The sequence below is a fragment of the Vulpes vulpes genome, chromosome 2 (genome assembly GCF_048418805.1).
Source record: "Vulpes vulpes isolate BD-2025 chromosome 2, VulVul3, whole genome shotgun sequence".
In the NCBI taxonomy this organism is placed as follows: domain Eukaryota; kingdom Metazoa; phylum Chordata; class Mammalia; order Carnivora; family Canidae; genus Vulpes; species Vulpes vulpes.
In genome coordinates, this window is record NC_132781.1 from 135,176,071 (window position 1) to 135,191,801 (window position 15,731).

At 38.6% G+C, this 15,731-nt stretch overlaps 2 protein-coding genes across 10 annotated transcripts in view; one reads left to right on the plus strand and one right to left on the minus strand.

The window, feature by feature from the left end:
- The window catches only part of TRAPPC13 (trafficking protein particle complex subunit 13), a 39,725-nt gene extending 33,966 nt beyond the window's left edge, over window positions 1-5,759 (plus strand). For 2 of the 9 annotated variants that reach the window (XM_072750054.1, XM_072750055.1), the window contains 4 exons: window positions 936-1,036; window positions 3,255-3,405; window positions 3,525-4,110; window positions 5,152-5,759. In XM_072750054.1, coding sequence (XP_072606155.1) covers window positions 936-1,036; window positions 3,255-3,405; window positions 3,525-3,632 — 360 coding nt within the window. In that variant the 3' untranslated portion in view covers window positions 3,633-4,110; window positions 5,152-5,759. Of the gene's footprint in view, window positions 1-935; window positions 1,037-3,254; window positions 3,406-3,524; window positions 4,226-5,151 lie in introns of those variants that run through there. The other 7 variants (XM_026019395.2, XM_026019411.2, XM_026019403.2 and 4 more) reach the window with 5 other exon arrangements.
- SGTB (small glutamine rich tetratricopeptide repeat co-chaperone beta) overlaps window positions 5,615-15,731 on the minus strand; it is a 45,277-nt gene continuing 35,160 nt past the window's right edge. Inside the window, exons 7-11 of the mRNA XM_072750060.1 lie at window positions 13,748-13,886; window positions 13,581-13,643; window positions 10,442-10,479; window positions 10,129-10,212; window positions 5,615-9,055 (exon numbers count right to left, since the gene is read on the minus strand). Coding sequence (XP_072606161.1) covers window positions 8,944-9,055; window positions 10,129-10,212; window positions 10,442-10,479; window positions 13,581-13,643; window positions 13,748-13,886 — 436 coding nt within the window. The 3' untranslated portion in view covers window positions 5,615-8,943. The remainder of the gene's footprint in view (window positions 9,056-10,128; window positions 10,213-10,441; window positions 10,480-13,580; window positions 13,644-13,747; window positions 13,887-15,731) is intronic.

The following is a 15,731-nucleotide window of genomic DNA, read 5'->3' on the forward strand; positions in this document are numbered from 1 at the left end:
GTTCATACTTTTTTAAAGATTTTGAAAATCTGAGTTGTCTAATCAGAAAGTGAGAGCCGTTAAAGTTACCTTGTAAGCATTACTTGAATAATTTACCTAATTTCTGCTCTTAAAGTAGGGATGGCTTCTAGTACTCTTTCTCTTACTGGTGGGAGTATGCCCTTTGTGCTGAATATTAACTATTGTGATATATATATTTTTTTAATTTCGCTATGGGAAAAAAAGATTATCACTGGCCTATTTTAGTTATTTATTTTTAAGATTTTTATTTATTTGAGAAAGGGAAAGAGCACAGAGGGAAAATTAGAGAGAGAAGCAGTGTCCCCACTGAGCAGAGAGCCTGAGGCAGGGCTCAATCCCAGGACCCTAAGATCATGACCTGAGCCAAAGGCAGACACTTAATCGATTGAAACACTCAGGCGCCCCACTGAGCCTATTTTAAAATATAGTTGTTAGCTCTCATCTTGCCATAGAGGTTCCAAGCTTTGATGTTTCTCTGGTCTCTCCTTGCCTGAGTGTCTCATTAACGGACATGTTTGTTTGTTTTCTTGGATCTTTTCACAGCAATCTTACTCTTCCTGCTTTGGCAATAACCTTATTTAGAGTTATGTATGTATAAGCTATAGGATTTTTGGAAAACATCCCTTTAAGATCAGACGTACTGAAATGTCTTTACTATTTACCTCTGAGATTCATTTGATCTCTGCTGAACATGGAATAATCATAGCAAACACAGGGTCCACAGTGCTGGTCCACAGATGATATTAGCAAAAAAAGTTAGAACAGAGAACAGTAAGAATGACTGAGAAGTATTTTCTCCAAACATGAGCTTGGAGATGCAACAACTGTTGAGTACATGGGCTAGTGTGGTACCTTTATTAAAGTGGAAAGGTTTTGTAATAGATGTATGTTAACTGTGTTGCTTTTTCTCTTAGGCTCCAGGTTATGGAGATGTTAGGTTGTCTTTGGAGGCAATCCCAGATACCGTAAACCTAGAAGAACCTTTTCATATTACCTGTAAAATAACAAACTGCAGGTAATGGCAGTGTTTGTGGATGGGTATCCTTTGCTCCTCGCCTATGTCAAAGAAATTAAAGTCTTTTGAGTATGCCGTCTTAAATTTCCTCTTGACATAAGCCTTTTCTGATGTTGGTATTGCATACTGTAAAGTTCTTTTGATAGCTGTATACATTACTTATTTTTGAGGTCCTACTTTATTAGGCATTGTCTATATTTTGCTTAATTCATGAATTGCACCCTATGAGGTAGGTACTATTCACATTTTATGCAAGGGAAAGCCAACTCAGACGTTAAGTGACTTAGTCAAGCAGAGAGAGCTAGAAAAGATAGGGCCAGAATTTGAAACCAGGTGTATTTGACTTCAGAGTCCATGCTCTTCTTCATTGTTCACACTTCCTCACACTTCAGATTACTAATGCATGAACTAGTACATTCTTACGAAGTAATATATTATAGATTGAAGGTAATAAGAGATTTTTCTGAACTATACTTATACCTGGATTGCAGCTTTATTATTAAGAAAGTAAAAATTGGTTATGAATATAAGGCAAGGAATCAATCATAGATTGGAAAATAGGGCCTTGATATAATCTAGCGATTGGGATGCAAAGAACATGGGGCTTTGACGCCAGAAAAACAGGATTAAATTCCAGTCCTGTTGCTTCTGGTACAACTTGTATTACTACTTGAAATGTATTATTAGTTGGGGCATTTTGATAATATTGCAGTAATAATTCCCATCCAACATGATCTGAATGTATACTCTTTTAAAATTCCATATCTACTCCAACTTTATGATATAGGAAATACTCATCCTTGAAAATTAAAAAAATACCTTCCTCCCTCTGAAGCTAGTGACCTATAATGCACAGTTAATCATTCCTTTTTAGTGATAGCGAATTTTTATATAGTTTTTCTTGGTGACATTCATATATATATGAATATATATATATTGCTATAATTTTTAGTCTCTCCCTTACTACATTCTGCACTATTCAACAAAAGGGACCATATCTTACCTCGCGTTGTAGATGAATTTGCCCCATCGCGGAAGTTCATTAAACAGCAACATGCATAGGGTAAAGACCCTTTGTGTATAGGTGTGCTTTGGATTTTTTGTTTATTTAAATGTTTTGAGGCGTAGCGAATCAATTAATGACCAAATGACAAACTGCTGTAAAAAATGAAGAAATTCATTTTTTTATGGTGTCTGCTTTAACTTCAGATGATTGAAGTGAATTTTCTAAAAAGCACCTATTTCTTAGACCTTCATTTTTCTCATGTGTAAAAATGGGATCCCTGTCACCACCACCACTATCACACCCACACGCATGCACAAAATACAGTTACTGGATTTTTGTGAAACGTCATGAGAAAATTCATGTAGTACATTTAACCTGGTCTGTGGCACACAGTGGACATTTCAAATGTTTGTTGCAGAAATAGAGACATATAAAAGCTAAAGATCATTAAATCAGTATGTCTTAAGAATCAAATTGAAATTTAAATAAGTATTTAAAATAAGGAGCCAAGAAAGAGGAGGAAAAAAGAACTGAAACAGTTGAAAGTAGCCAAAAATGGTGGTAGAACAGAGGACTGTTTTTTACTTTGAGCCTCTGGCTATTTAAAAAAAAAAAAAAAAAAGAACAATGTGTATACTGTCATTGAAAGTTTTTTTTTTTTCTTTTAACATGTTGAAGCTAAATTAGTGATATCACTTATAAGCAGAAGCAGTCTTTTCCTGTGTGAACAAACCTGGATAATATTTAGAAATACTGTCATTTTCTGTTATCTGCATGGTAAAGGAACCTAGGTTAAATAACAAAAAGACTCAGTTTATCTTTTTCTTTCTGGAAGAGTACCTGCCAGAAATAGAAAGGAAACATAGCAACAAGATTAGACACAGATGTCTGGAAGTCTCCCAGAGAAATGGCAAAGCTGTTAACAGATCAGCACCAGGGAGCCAGGATTCAATAATAGAACCAGAAGGCTTATATCCAGACAGGCAGATCAATCTCAGCACCACTTTAAACCGTAGAAGATGCCATCTCCTTTTATTGTCCTTTTTCTATCTTAAGTGAAATAAAAATGACATTATAGCTTTTTATTTCTGATTCTGCTTTTTATTCTCCTGGATACCCTGAAAACCAATTCATTGGCACTAGTGGAAGAAATAGCACAGTACTGCTTTGTGAAAGGAACAGGATTTATTCCCGTCTTTTTGATTCCTCCAGCAGTGAAAGGACTATGGATCTGGTTTTAGAAATGTGCAATACCAATTCTATCCACTGGTGTGGCATCTCAGGAAGACAGCTCGGAAAGCTACATCCAAGTTCCTCCCTCTGCCTGGCTCTCACTCTGCTGTCTTCGGTGCAGGGATTGCAGGTGTGCTCTCTTCTCAGTAATTTCAGTATTTGGGCACGGGTAACCCATGGTCATTTACTGTTTCCACATTTCCCTTGGTACTTTCCCAGATATTTATGCCTTTCTCTTTCCCTCAATAGAGTGTCTCCGGCTTAAGACTAACAGACACGTTCTTAAAGAGAACGTACGAATATGATGACATCGCACAGGTCTGTGTGGTATCTTCGGCCATTAAGGTGGAGAGTTGAAGAAAACTTCCAGTGTTCTACTTTTCATGGAGTTTCACAGGACTTCCTGTGTATTTGTCACCTTTGTGAAATGATCACGTCTACAACAAAAATAAGTACCTATTATTTAAATTTCTTTCCTGCAAAAGTTAAAATATTAAATATTTGTTTTGAAAAGAACCATCTACAGATTTTATCTTGTGAATTATATTCTAAACGGACATTTGTATATTTCCTACACTCAGCCTGTTACATCTTTAGATAACCATTGGACTTTGTTTCCCAAAAGCTCTATATTTGAGGCACTGTCCCTAGCAAGTATCTAGAATGGGGGGTTAGCAAACATTTTATGTAAAGGGCCAGATACTAAATATTTGTCTTAGCAGGGAATGTGGTTTGAAAATACTAAACTCTGGGGCAGCCCAGGTGGCTCAGCAGTTTAGCGCCACCTTCAGCCCAGGGCGTGATCCTGGAGACCTGGGATCGAGTCCCACGTCAGGCCCCCTGCATGGAGCCTGCTTCTCCCTCTGCCTGTGTCTCTGCCTCTCTCTCTCTCTCTCTCCTCTCTGTGTATTCTCATGAATAAATAAATAAAATCTTAAAAAAAAAAAAAAGACTAAACTCTGCTATTATAGTGGGACAGCAACACATAGGCAAAAAGAGCACAGCAGTGTTTACAGAAGCAGGCAGCTGGCCAGATTTGGCCTGCAGGCTTTAGTTTGTTGACCTTGATCTGAAAGATAAAATTGTTTCTTAAAACTTTAGATTTTGGGGATCCCTGGGTGGCGCGGCGGTTTGGCGCCTGCCTTTGGCCCAGGGCGCGATCCTGGAGACCCGGGATCGAATCCCATGTCGGGCTCCCGGTGCGTGGAGCCTGCTTCTCCCTCTGCCTGTGTCTCTGCCTGTCTCTCTCTCTCTCTGTGTGACTATCATAAATAAAAAAATAAAAACATTTAAAAACTTTAGATTTTTATAATACTTTATTTAAAAATTTTCCAATTCACCCTTTTTTTCCTAACTCCTCAGCAGGAAAAGTTTAAGACAACTAGAGTAGTGCTTATGTAACCTTAATATGCCAACACATTATGAGTTCTCCTAGTTGTTTTCAAGGTTATTATATTTATGTGTACCTGTGTTTGTGGTGACATATAAACACACACATCTAAATATCAGTTACTAACAGATCAGAATTGGTTTAATTGCTTGGATTGTTGATTACTCTGTTAATTTTTTTTTTTTTTTTTTTTTTTTTTTTTTTATGATAGTCACAGAGAGAGAGAGAGAGAGAGGCAGAGACACAGGCAGAGGGAGAAGCAGGCTCCATGCACCGGGAGCCTGATGTGGGATTCGATCCTGGGTCTCCAGGATCGCGCCCTGGGCCAAAGGCAGGCGCCAAACCGCTGCGCCACCCAGGGATCCCCTACTCTGTTAATTTTTAACTAAGAATCCTGTTAATTTTTTTTAAGATTTTATTCATTTATTCATGAGAGACACAGAGGGGGAGGGGGGGTGGCAGAGACACAGGCAGAGGGAGAAGCAGGCCCCATGCAAGGAGCCCGACATGGGACTCGATCCTGGGACTCCAGGATCAGGCCCTGGGCCAAAGGCAGGTGCCAAACCACTGAGCCACCCAGGGATACCCTCCTTTTAATTTTCTAAGCTAAAAAGCCCTGTTTTTTCACATTGAAAAATAAACCACTTATTTTCATAAGGCATATTTAAAGGATTTCCAACTTCTGATATTTGATTTTGAACTAAGTCATGTATAAATACTACAAAACTGTCTCTATATGTAATCACAGTGATTTACTTATTCCAGGAACAAAAATAGTAAGAAAGTTAAAATTGTAAACAAATTGGCAACATGAATATCCTAAGCTTCAATATTTTGTAAGGAAACCAAAAGCTTATGCTGTTAAATAAAAACCTATTTTGGTAAGTCGGAATTCAAGGATGTAAATATAATTGCTTAAATGTTAGATGCATTAAGTCAAATACAAAAATTGGTTTTTCTTAAATGCATAATTATTTATTGCCATGACAAATTATTTGGTCCAAAGTGAAAGCTATATTCAGAATGAGATTTGCCCCTTAAATTGCACTAATAATGAAATATCTGTGCAAAATAAAGTGCAGTCTAAAGTTGAAGTCTGTCTTTCTTTCAGAGTAAGATTGATTAGTAAGACTTTATAGCCACTGCTTTGTGTATTTCCATTGTTTTTCAAGCATCTTCTCATGACTGAACCTTCTGTTTCATTGTTCCCGATTTTATTTTATTTTTTTTTTGTTCCCGATTTTAAAAGTAACATATAATGGTCACTTGATAGCTGCTATGTAATTTGATTTAATTACAAAGTCTCTTTTTATACACATCGTCCATTCTTTAAGTAAAGGTTAGATAATGTCATCTTAGAAAGGATCTGTTTAAACCATATTATAAAAATTAGATAAACAATTTGGTACATTAAATGAAAACGTCTTCCTCATAAAAGGAACCTTTTAAGTTTCACATAGCATCATAACAGCTATAGCTACTACAATGAAATGTGGTTAACAGAAGCCAGTCATTCCTAAACAGAATGTATACTAAATTCTAGAATTACATTCTAGTACATTGCCTTAATGTCCTCTTGTTCCAAACAAGCCAGCAAAGTATTTGGGACAGTCCTTATAATTTTAAGAGTAGCTAGCACAATCCAAATGCATACACTTTCCTTGAAATGATTTGCAGTTGTGATTCCAAAATGATAAAGGTATTTGAAGAGCAAAAAATGGCTTGAATAGAATGACAAATGCCTAGAATGAACTTGTTATAGGTGGTGTATCAACCAACAAACAAACGAGAAATTTGTAACGGAAGGACTATACCAGCTCTTCGCATAAAAAGGATGGCGTACCCCATCTAGAGATATTGGCAAATCAAGACATTGTTTTAAAAAGTGTTTTTTCTTATAATGCCTTTGTCTGATTTTGGTATCAGAGTAATAATAGTTAAATGCTTTGGAAAGTGTTTCCTCCTCTTCTGTTTTCTGAAAGAAATAGTGTCGAATTGATAGTATTTCTCCTGTGTTTGGTAGAATTTACCACTGAAGTCCTCTGGGCCTGAAGCTTGCTCTCCTGGAGGATGTCTATTTCTTCACTGCACTTTGGTAGTTTTTACCTTACAGGGAATTCATCTGTTTCATGTAAGTTATTCAATATATGGACCTAGAGTTGGTCATTGTATTTTCTGATTATCCTGTTAAAGTCTCGAAGGCTATGGTGCTGTCCTCTCCCTTGTGGTACTGTTGATTTGTGTTTTTTCTCTTTCCAGTCAGTCACCTACAGATTTACCAATTTTATTGATCTAAAAGCAATTTAATATACAAGATAGTTTTTCTAGAAACTTTGTCTTATCACTGGAAAAGAGTAGCCTTTTTTTTTTTTTTTTAACTAAGCAAACTCTATGCCCAATGTGGAGCCTAAACTCCTGACCCTGAGATCCAGTCACATGCTCTACCTAATAAGCCAGCCAGGCACCCCAAGAGTAGCTAATTTTTAATTGTGAATCATCTTTCACATTTTTTTTTCCCAGGACAGTACTAACTTTCATGCAAATAGTATTTCGTTCTGTGTAACACTTGAACACTAGGAGCTGAGTTTAACTTCATGAAAAATTAAGTTGGTTTAGATGGAATAAAGGAAATTTAATTCAGAAGGCCTAAAATTTAAGTCCTGCTCTTCTCTGGCCAGAACTGTAGATTCTTATGGGTCTTGTGCTCAGGCAGTTAGGAATTTGCTGGTCTGAGGAGAAATCTCTAACTTACCTTTGCTCTAAATTAGAGTCCTAAGACCTAAGTCAGAACCACCTGGTATGCTATTTAACATGGTGATTCCTAGGCCTTACTACTAAATAAAAATTGAAAGTGTGGCTGTGAAACTGCATTTTTAATGAATTCTTACAGTGAAATTGCAGAACCACTGTTCTAATCTCACAAGGGGGGAAACAAAGGAAAAGTTGGTTTTTAACCTTATAGAGATACCAAGTCTTTTGAAGAGAATAGTTACAGTAAGGCCCCTCATCATCATGAGTATTACTGACTTCTTTTTATATCAATTTCTTTTTCAGCCGTCTGTCACAACACTTGTGAAATTATTGTGTTCACCCTACTTTACCAATTTCATAATTAACAAAAGAAATTCCAGTTAGAATGGTCTTTTATCACTGTAAAGACATGCCATTAATACTTAATGCCACATTTCTTCATTAACTACTATGAATTGATTTCAGTGAAATATTTTAAGTCCCCTGTTATGTTTACATTGCATCAAATTAAGATTAAGCATAAAAGCAACATGCTAAGCCAAATTACAGCAAAGGTTTACATGAACAAGCAGTGTTAATGATAGAAGCTTTTTGTAATCCATCAAATAATTAGTGAGTTTTAAAAAAAATCAGTATTTATATGCACATAATTAAATGCCACTTAGAAAATCCTTAACTTGAGGGCCAAAACAGTGGCTTATTTAAATGTAAGTATATTTGAGAGTTTCCATGGTAAAGTCACCACTGGGGAAATTGTGCTAGTTAAATTGAGTAGTTTATACAAAGGAACTAAACAGTACCATTAAGGATTTCTAAATGTATTTTATTATGTACTTAGAGTAATTGGCCATGCTAATGTTATCAAGACCAAACTGCAGGCAAGATTAGTTAAGAACTATGCAGAAAACCTGAACATCCTACCTTCACTCTGTACATTCACAGCATCTTATTTTTCTTTTCAAAACCACCCTTGCACCAAATGCTTCTTTCCACCAGCTCTGATTATTCCCTGTTACCCATCAGAACAAGCAGCATTAAAGACAGTACTGGCCCCTGTGATCTACATTCAGTCCTGATAGCACTATCAAAACGAAATCTGCACAACACATTTCTCCTCTCCAGACATGCATGCTGTTCAGCAGCCAGGATACTTCTCCTAAACCAGCATGAGAAACCTTTCTTCTTGGCCATCGCCATCTTTCAAAAACAGTTTGCTTCAGGGAACTTGGAGCTAGAGAACTCACCCATAAACAGCCCTCCTGTTCAATAAATATACTCTGCTATTAGGTCTGATATACAAATATGATGATGATTTGAAAATGGAACCCTGTCCAGTACTCTACTGGCACTCAACAGGGCTACTGACCATTCATTTACAAAGGAGTCATGTTATGTTCAAGTCTGTGGATGATAAACCTATCGTCTAGACAGATTGATTCTTTTACGTGTCTTTGTTTTGGCCACTATCTACAGCAAACACTTAAGAGCCATAATCATTTGTGCTCTAGGTTAGGGTCCCTGATCAAGTCACGAATGTTCTTCAGTACTGCTGCTGAATGATCTGCTCCGGATGTGATTTCTGAGTTGCTCTATAAGTTCAGGATTCTGTTGCTGTATCTGCTGAGCAAACTGCTGTCCCCTGTAGTAAAGAGGCAAAGTGGTATGAATTAGGGAACTTCCAGTCACATAACACCAATGCCCAGAGAACTGCAGAGGATGTGGGTATTACTCAAAGGGAACTTTTTCTATAAAAACAAGTTTTAGACTCCTGATGTTACTATCTTCCAGTTACCAATTCCTCCATATAGCACTAGGACAGTGCAGTGTTCTTCGTAAGAAACAAAACACTCACGCTAAAAAGGGACTTCCTGAAATCAGGGTGAAATCTACCCAGTTTAGTGTTTAACCACAAATAAGCAAAGGGCTGAAGAGTACATGCTTTCGTTGTCAGTGCTCAAATACAACGCAAGGAATTGCTCTTGTCATCAGGTATGCTAGGTGTCACAATCCTTCTGGTCACCTCTATGTCACCTAACATAACTGATTTCTGAAGGCAAATAAAAACAATACAAATGCCTGAGTGTGTAACCATCAACTGCAAGTGTTACACATCACTAGAATCATGCCACTGAAAGATCACTAAAAATGCAATATTGTAAGTAGGGTTGGTTACATGGTTGCAACCACAAAAAGCACATGGTCCTCCTGTCTTTATATAAAATTTCCAGTGGTACATTACAGGCCAACCAAAAAATCAATTAAAAAAGCAGAGTATCCTAACCAACTCGGGTGGAAGTGAAGGTAGTGTGCTCATATAATAAGATGCAAGGGGTTCCTCTGATAATGATGTGCACTGAAAAAGCTCAAATAAAATAGTTTCCTAAATTGTCGGGACATTAATGTACGGAATACCTGATTTTTAAATACATGAGTATACCTAAATTAATCCATACTGCAAGCAGATATTTGACTTTCATCTACCTCCTTGAGTAACTATTCAAATCTGCTGAAAATCTTTTGCATGGATACAGATCTGGATTCCTGCCCTCCACTCTGAAAATTCCATATTACGAACTTCTTTAGACTGAGTAACTAATGAGGCCACTGATACTAAAAGAAAAAACTTTAAAAAGAAAGCCCTGGTCCTTTCACTTTAGAGACAAGCTGTCAAACACAAACTTTTTTTTTTACTATTTCTGTAGTAACACTTACGCTTGGATGAGGCTAGACAGGTCAGTTAGTCCCCCAACTCCGGCAGCAGGTCCCCCGATAGCATTTGTCATCATTCCTGACATTCTAGAATAGGCAAGAGATACACACTGGGATTGGCATATAGTCTTAGCAAGCAGGGTACTGGCGAAGGAGAAGTCAGGAAAATACACCCATATTGTGTAGGAAGTCAAGGCGGATGTGCATGGCTCTAAGTTCCAAATGACTGGCATTCATCTACCATCTATCACTTATCATTTTGGAGCTGATGTACTCCAATTAGGAGCCAGCAAGTGGGAGGGGAAAATATACTTACAGCTGCTGAACTTGAGGGTTCTGCATTAAACTTGCTGCCTGCAATTGAAAAATGGCATCTCCCATTAAAGGCAGTTCATAGTTACGGGTCTTTAACAAAGACTTTTTTCAAAAAAAACCCAGGAATGAAGACTAAACCAGGTACATTCTAACATTCTTTAGAGTTTTAGTGTATTTTTCTTTTTTTGAGCAAGAGAACACACACGTGTGCATGAAAGAGTGGGGGAGGGTGGAGGAAGAGAGAATCGCAAGCAGGCTCCGCGCCCGATGCAGGGCTCAGTCTCACGACCTTGAGGCCCTGACCTGAGCCGAAACCAAGAGTTGGATGCTTAACCGACTGAGCCACCCAGGGGCCCCTAGCTTTAGTGTATTTTTAAAAGTGAATGGGAATGTAAAAAAAAAAAAAAAAGGAAGGACTAGGAAAAGTGGCATTGAAAATACATTGTGAGGATAAAGAGATTACAAACATATACTAAGCTGAGGATATTGAGAGCAGTTTACTTCCTACTACTTATCAGATCAATAAAGTGAAAAGGAAAAAATAGAGACTTTTAAAGTATGAACAGTCTCCTATAATTGAAGGTCTACTTCAAAAGAGGAGACGTGACCTTGCTCCATGGGGCTTGGTGGTTTTATTCCTCCCCTGCTTATAGTGGGAGGGAAATTACATTCATACATATATTCACTTGTAAAAATTTCTATTTTGAAACCATATCAGATTTTTTTTTGCCTCAAACTGGTACTGTCCACAATGTTCATGTAAAAATTAAGTTAATCTTTGTAGATAGTAGTTATTTTTTTATCTACTGACCCCAAATGAGTCATTGGAAAAAGCCATCGTTTGCTTTCATTGCCATAAAGAGTACTGTCTGACTTAACTTGCAAACGGTTCAGTAACTTCCCTCAAGTCTCGGGTAGGATGCGTGCCTCTGCACCAACACATGAATTCTGTGGACGAATACACAGAAAAAGCAGGATTTGTGGGTCACAAATATCATAAAGCCTTTTTGTGTCATGATCCCTTTAATCTGATTCTATAAAGCAGTTCATCCTCTTCTAGACTCTAGGACCTCAAGGAAACAGAGCAGATCCTAGGGCTTTTCTGGTCACTCTGAAGTAAGCAGTCCTCCAGTCGCCTAAAGTTAGAAAATGACCTGTGGCTCAGGACTGTGCGTCTGGCTCCCTGCAGTAACCAAGTGCACGTCTGCTCTGCGCCATGGGCCTGCATCAGGTGGGCCCGCTGCACCAGCGCGGAGGGGCGCCATTGCCTGCTCCTCCTCACCACCGTGCTTCTGTGCCTCTCCCCGCAGCTGGCCGGGCAAGAGTACTGGCCCTCTAGGAGGGAAGAGGGTCAGGGGTGCAGGAAAGTTATCCAATGACTGGTACTTTCTCAGTGGTTTTTGCACTGGTGCTCTTTGGTTGTGCAAACTGTTTAAAATTACTATGGATCTCTCTTGGGGCTCTTTCTAAGGTCCTTCAGAAACTTTTCCCACCCCCACCACTCTGGGCATTTCTCCTCTGTCCTCTGAGAAAGGGACTTTACTCTCTGGATAGACGCTGCGACTTTCCGTGCGGTCCCAAGTCTTTTGCAGTCCTCCGCTAGAGACGACGTGTCGGGGTCCTGTACCTTCCAGGAGGCCCCTCTGGGCGGATCACCCTGGAATAGATGAGCTCCCGGGCGCACCGTGATCCACAGGAAGCACACCTCCTCCACTCCACTGCCATTGGTACAGTTACTTGCTAAACCACACAGGCTTCGTTAGCTGACGGGCCAGACTCCAGTCTGCTGTCTTCCGCCCTGAGGGCCACGTAGAAAGCTCTCTGAGGGGGCCGGAAAAGCCCTTTCTCTGTCGGCCTGAGAGGAGGGCAGGTCCCCTTACTTCCCAGCAAGTGGAAAAGGGCTCTCTAACTCCAATAGCTTCCTCCAAAAATCCTCTTACTCTATCAACCCGACTCTTCTTACAAGCCACACGATAGGTTTTTAACTGCTACCTTTTACAACACTTCACTTTGGTACACAGCAGTTTGAGCACTAAAACAAATCTGAAACTAGAAGAAATCCCTTTTCATATCCTGTATAATAGCATCACCTGAGGCCTGGAAATGGGTAACGATGCTAAAGATGTCCCAAAACCCACAGAGAGACATATTATTGCTGGCATGTAGATAAGACCAACTTAAATTTGATGAGTTCAATCCTGAGACTTGAGAAGTTACTGAATTATTTGCAGGTCAGTCAAATAATTATCTCTGATAATAAAAGCAAGTGGTGGCTTTCCCAACACCTCATTTAGAGTTAATGATTCAAAAATTAGTACTGTCTACAAAGATTTCAACTACCAGTTGTACACTGCCAGTTGCTATAAACCTACTAATTGTTTAAAAGACTTCTTTATTTCATCAAGAATGAGCCATCTGTGCATTTCAATGCAAGCAAAGATACTGTGGATGCAGGGCACATTTTTTTTTGAAAGAACCAAAGATGAATACAAGTGGCACTGCCGCCTTCCAAGGGCATGGCATGTAGTGGAACGAATGGTCACTCAAGGAGCTTTACATGGCCACGTAACATCCCCGACCCACTAAATCAGTTTCCACAAACTGGATCAGAGCATGTGTGTCTTCAAAAAGATCCATGAATGATTTTGTTGAAGGATGAAATACATATATATGAGGATTATACTAAAAGTTCAAATAAACTCAGGATAGAAAAGAAGCAGACCAAAAGAGGAGACCTTAGGGTACCATGACAGTCAAACCACTCAGACCTCAATTACTAGAGATCTTCCTAGGGCCGCTTTCATGGAAAAGAGTTGTTTTTAACCTTTTGATTTTCAGACCCCTTTGCCCATCGGATGAAAAATACAGTTCTCTCCCTAAAAAATGCATAGGTACACATACATACAAATTTTTATATACAATTTCAGGGAATCCATGGGCCTCCTAAAGTCTCTCCATGGCTTTCTCACAAAGAGGTACACAGGCAGGTTAAAAACCTGAGTCAGAGCATTATATCACCCCTACCACCACCCTTACCCCACCCCCCACCACCAAAGCTCCCTTGTATGTTTCTAAAAGCCTGGGAACCATATAACTCTATGGAAAGACAGCCAGCAGAACAGAAAAGGAAATCTACTCACCATACTAATGAAGGCTGGATTATTTATTAAACTAGCCATGTCAAAGCTCAATCCAGTTCCTGTCTGTAAAACAATGATATTTGAGAATTATTGTAACCACTGCCATTTGATTGTAATAAATTGTGAATGACAGAAAATATTGCCGTCATCTGTCATCAATAACTTACAGGACTGGATACCTCTCTTAACTTCTGTTCTGCTATTTTCAGATTTGACTTGTAAGAATCATTTTCAGGGTCAAGATCTAACGCCTTTTGATAACTTGTAACTGCTTCTTCGAATTTATTTATGGCGGTGAGGGCCAGTCTGAAAAGAATAAAATAGAAGAGTGTAAGATACATGCTTAAAGAACATCAGGACATCACCAACAGTCAAACATCTGCCTCGGTAGTCAATCTGAATCCACACTACACTTACTTTATCCACCATACTATGATTCACAGGGATATCACCAAAATTCCTTCTAATTTCAAGATTCTTATGTCTGGACTCTCTCCATTCTGCTTGCTGACAACCTTGGCCATCCCCAAATGTCCCGTAAGTCATGAATTTAATGCTTAGAAATGAACCTTACCTACCTTTCAAATTTTAAGCTTAATATGTTAAGTAATCTGCCTCAGTAATGGCAAAGCTCCACAAAGATGTGAGCTAACAACCTGTGGCCATTATAGCTCCATAATGCTAAAATCATTTTAAGGACTCAACTAGATGTGTGCTTCCTAATGTCCCACTTTCTTCCTTCTTTATAACAGATACACTGAGCCACAATAAATATCAATTCACCATTAAAAAAAAATAAAAATGGGCTATGGGGTATCAGTGGACTACTCCTGAAGAAGTCGTATTAACTTGAGTAGATAAAATTAGGATCCTTTACCACTCAACACATTATTAACCCAGGCACAGATCAAAGACTTAGTTATTAAATTTTGTTATCCTCTATCTGGTTAGAATTTATCAGAAAATTACTTCCAAACTATACAGTAATAGTATATATGAACAGATAGTATTGAGGGTTTTTATTTGTTCTGTTTGTTTTTAACAAATTACTCTATTTCTTTCTTGGATGACTTACCTCCCAGACCTCTGATCAAAACAAAATTCAGTGTCTAAACACAGAAAAATTCTCAGAACCTAATTGATTTTCTTCCAGTCAACAATAAAGATATTACTTCAGAGTAATCAGTTAATCAACATTCAATAAATATTTATTGAAACCCTACCTCGTGAAGGGGAGGCAGGAAGGGGGATGGGGTAATGGGGTGATGGGTACTAAGGAAAGCACATGATGAGATGAGCACTAGGTATTATACTATATGTTGGTAAATTTGAATTTAAATAAAATATTTTAAAAAAACATTTCTAAACCAAAAAACCAAAAAAAAAAAACCCTACTGCATACCAGATACTATTTTATAGTTCACAAAGAGAAAGATGAAGTCCTTGAGGTTAAGAAAACTTCATCCTACCTGGGAAGATAAGCAATACACACACAAATAAATCATAGTATTAAAGAGAAGGGGAGCTGCTCAAAGACAGCCACAGTGAAAAGACCTGAGTGATGAGAAGAAAGCAGTCCCTTGTAAATCAAAGGAGCATTCGAAACAGAAGACACTGTAAACACAAAGTGCTGAGAACAATGCGTTTGGCATCCTTAAGGAACCGGACAAGAGCTGATGAGGAAGCACAGAAAATAGTGTGGAAAGATGATGTCAGGGAATAAAATAATCAGGAGCCAGACCATGTAAGATCACAGTCTGGAGTCTGGATTTTATTCTGGTTGCAATGGAGTGACAGATCTGATTTGTGGTTTAAACATTCACTCTGGGGGCGCCTGGGTGGCTCAGTCCATTAAGCCTGTGACTCTTGATTTCGGCTCAGGTCATGATCTCAGGGTTGTGAGATTGATTGAGCCCTACGTACTGCACAACTATGGAGCTTAAGATTCTCTCTTTCTCCCTCTGCCCTTTCCTCCTTCCTCCCTCCCTTCCCCCCTCCCTCTCCTTCACCCCATTGCTCAAAAAAACCAAACAAACAAAAACATTCATTCTGCCTTTCTGCAGATGATCAACATGGGTATGGGTAGAATGGTGGCAGGGGGACCAGTTACGAAACTACCGCAGTAGCCTAGGTAAGAGATGGTGATTTGGA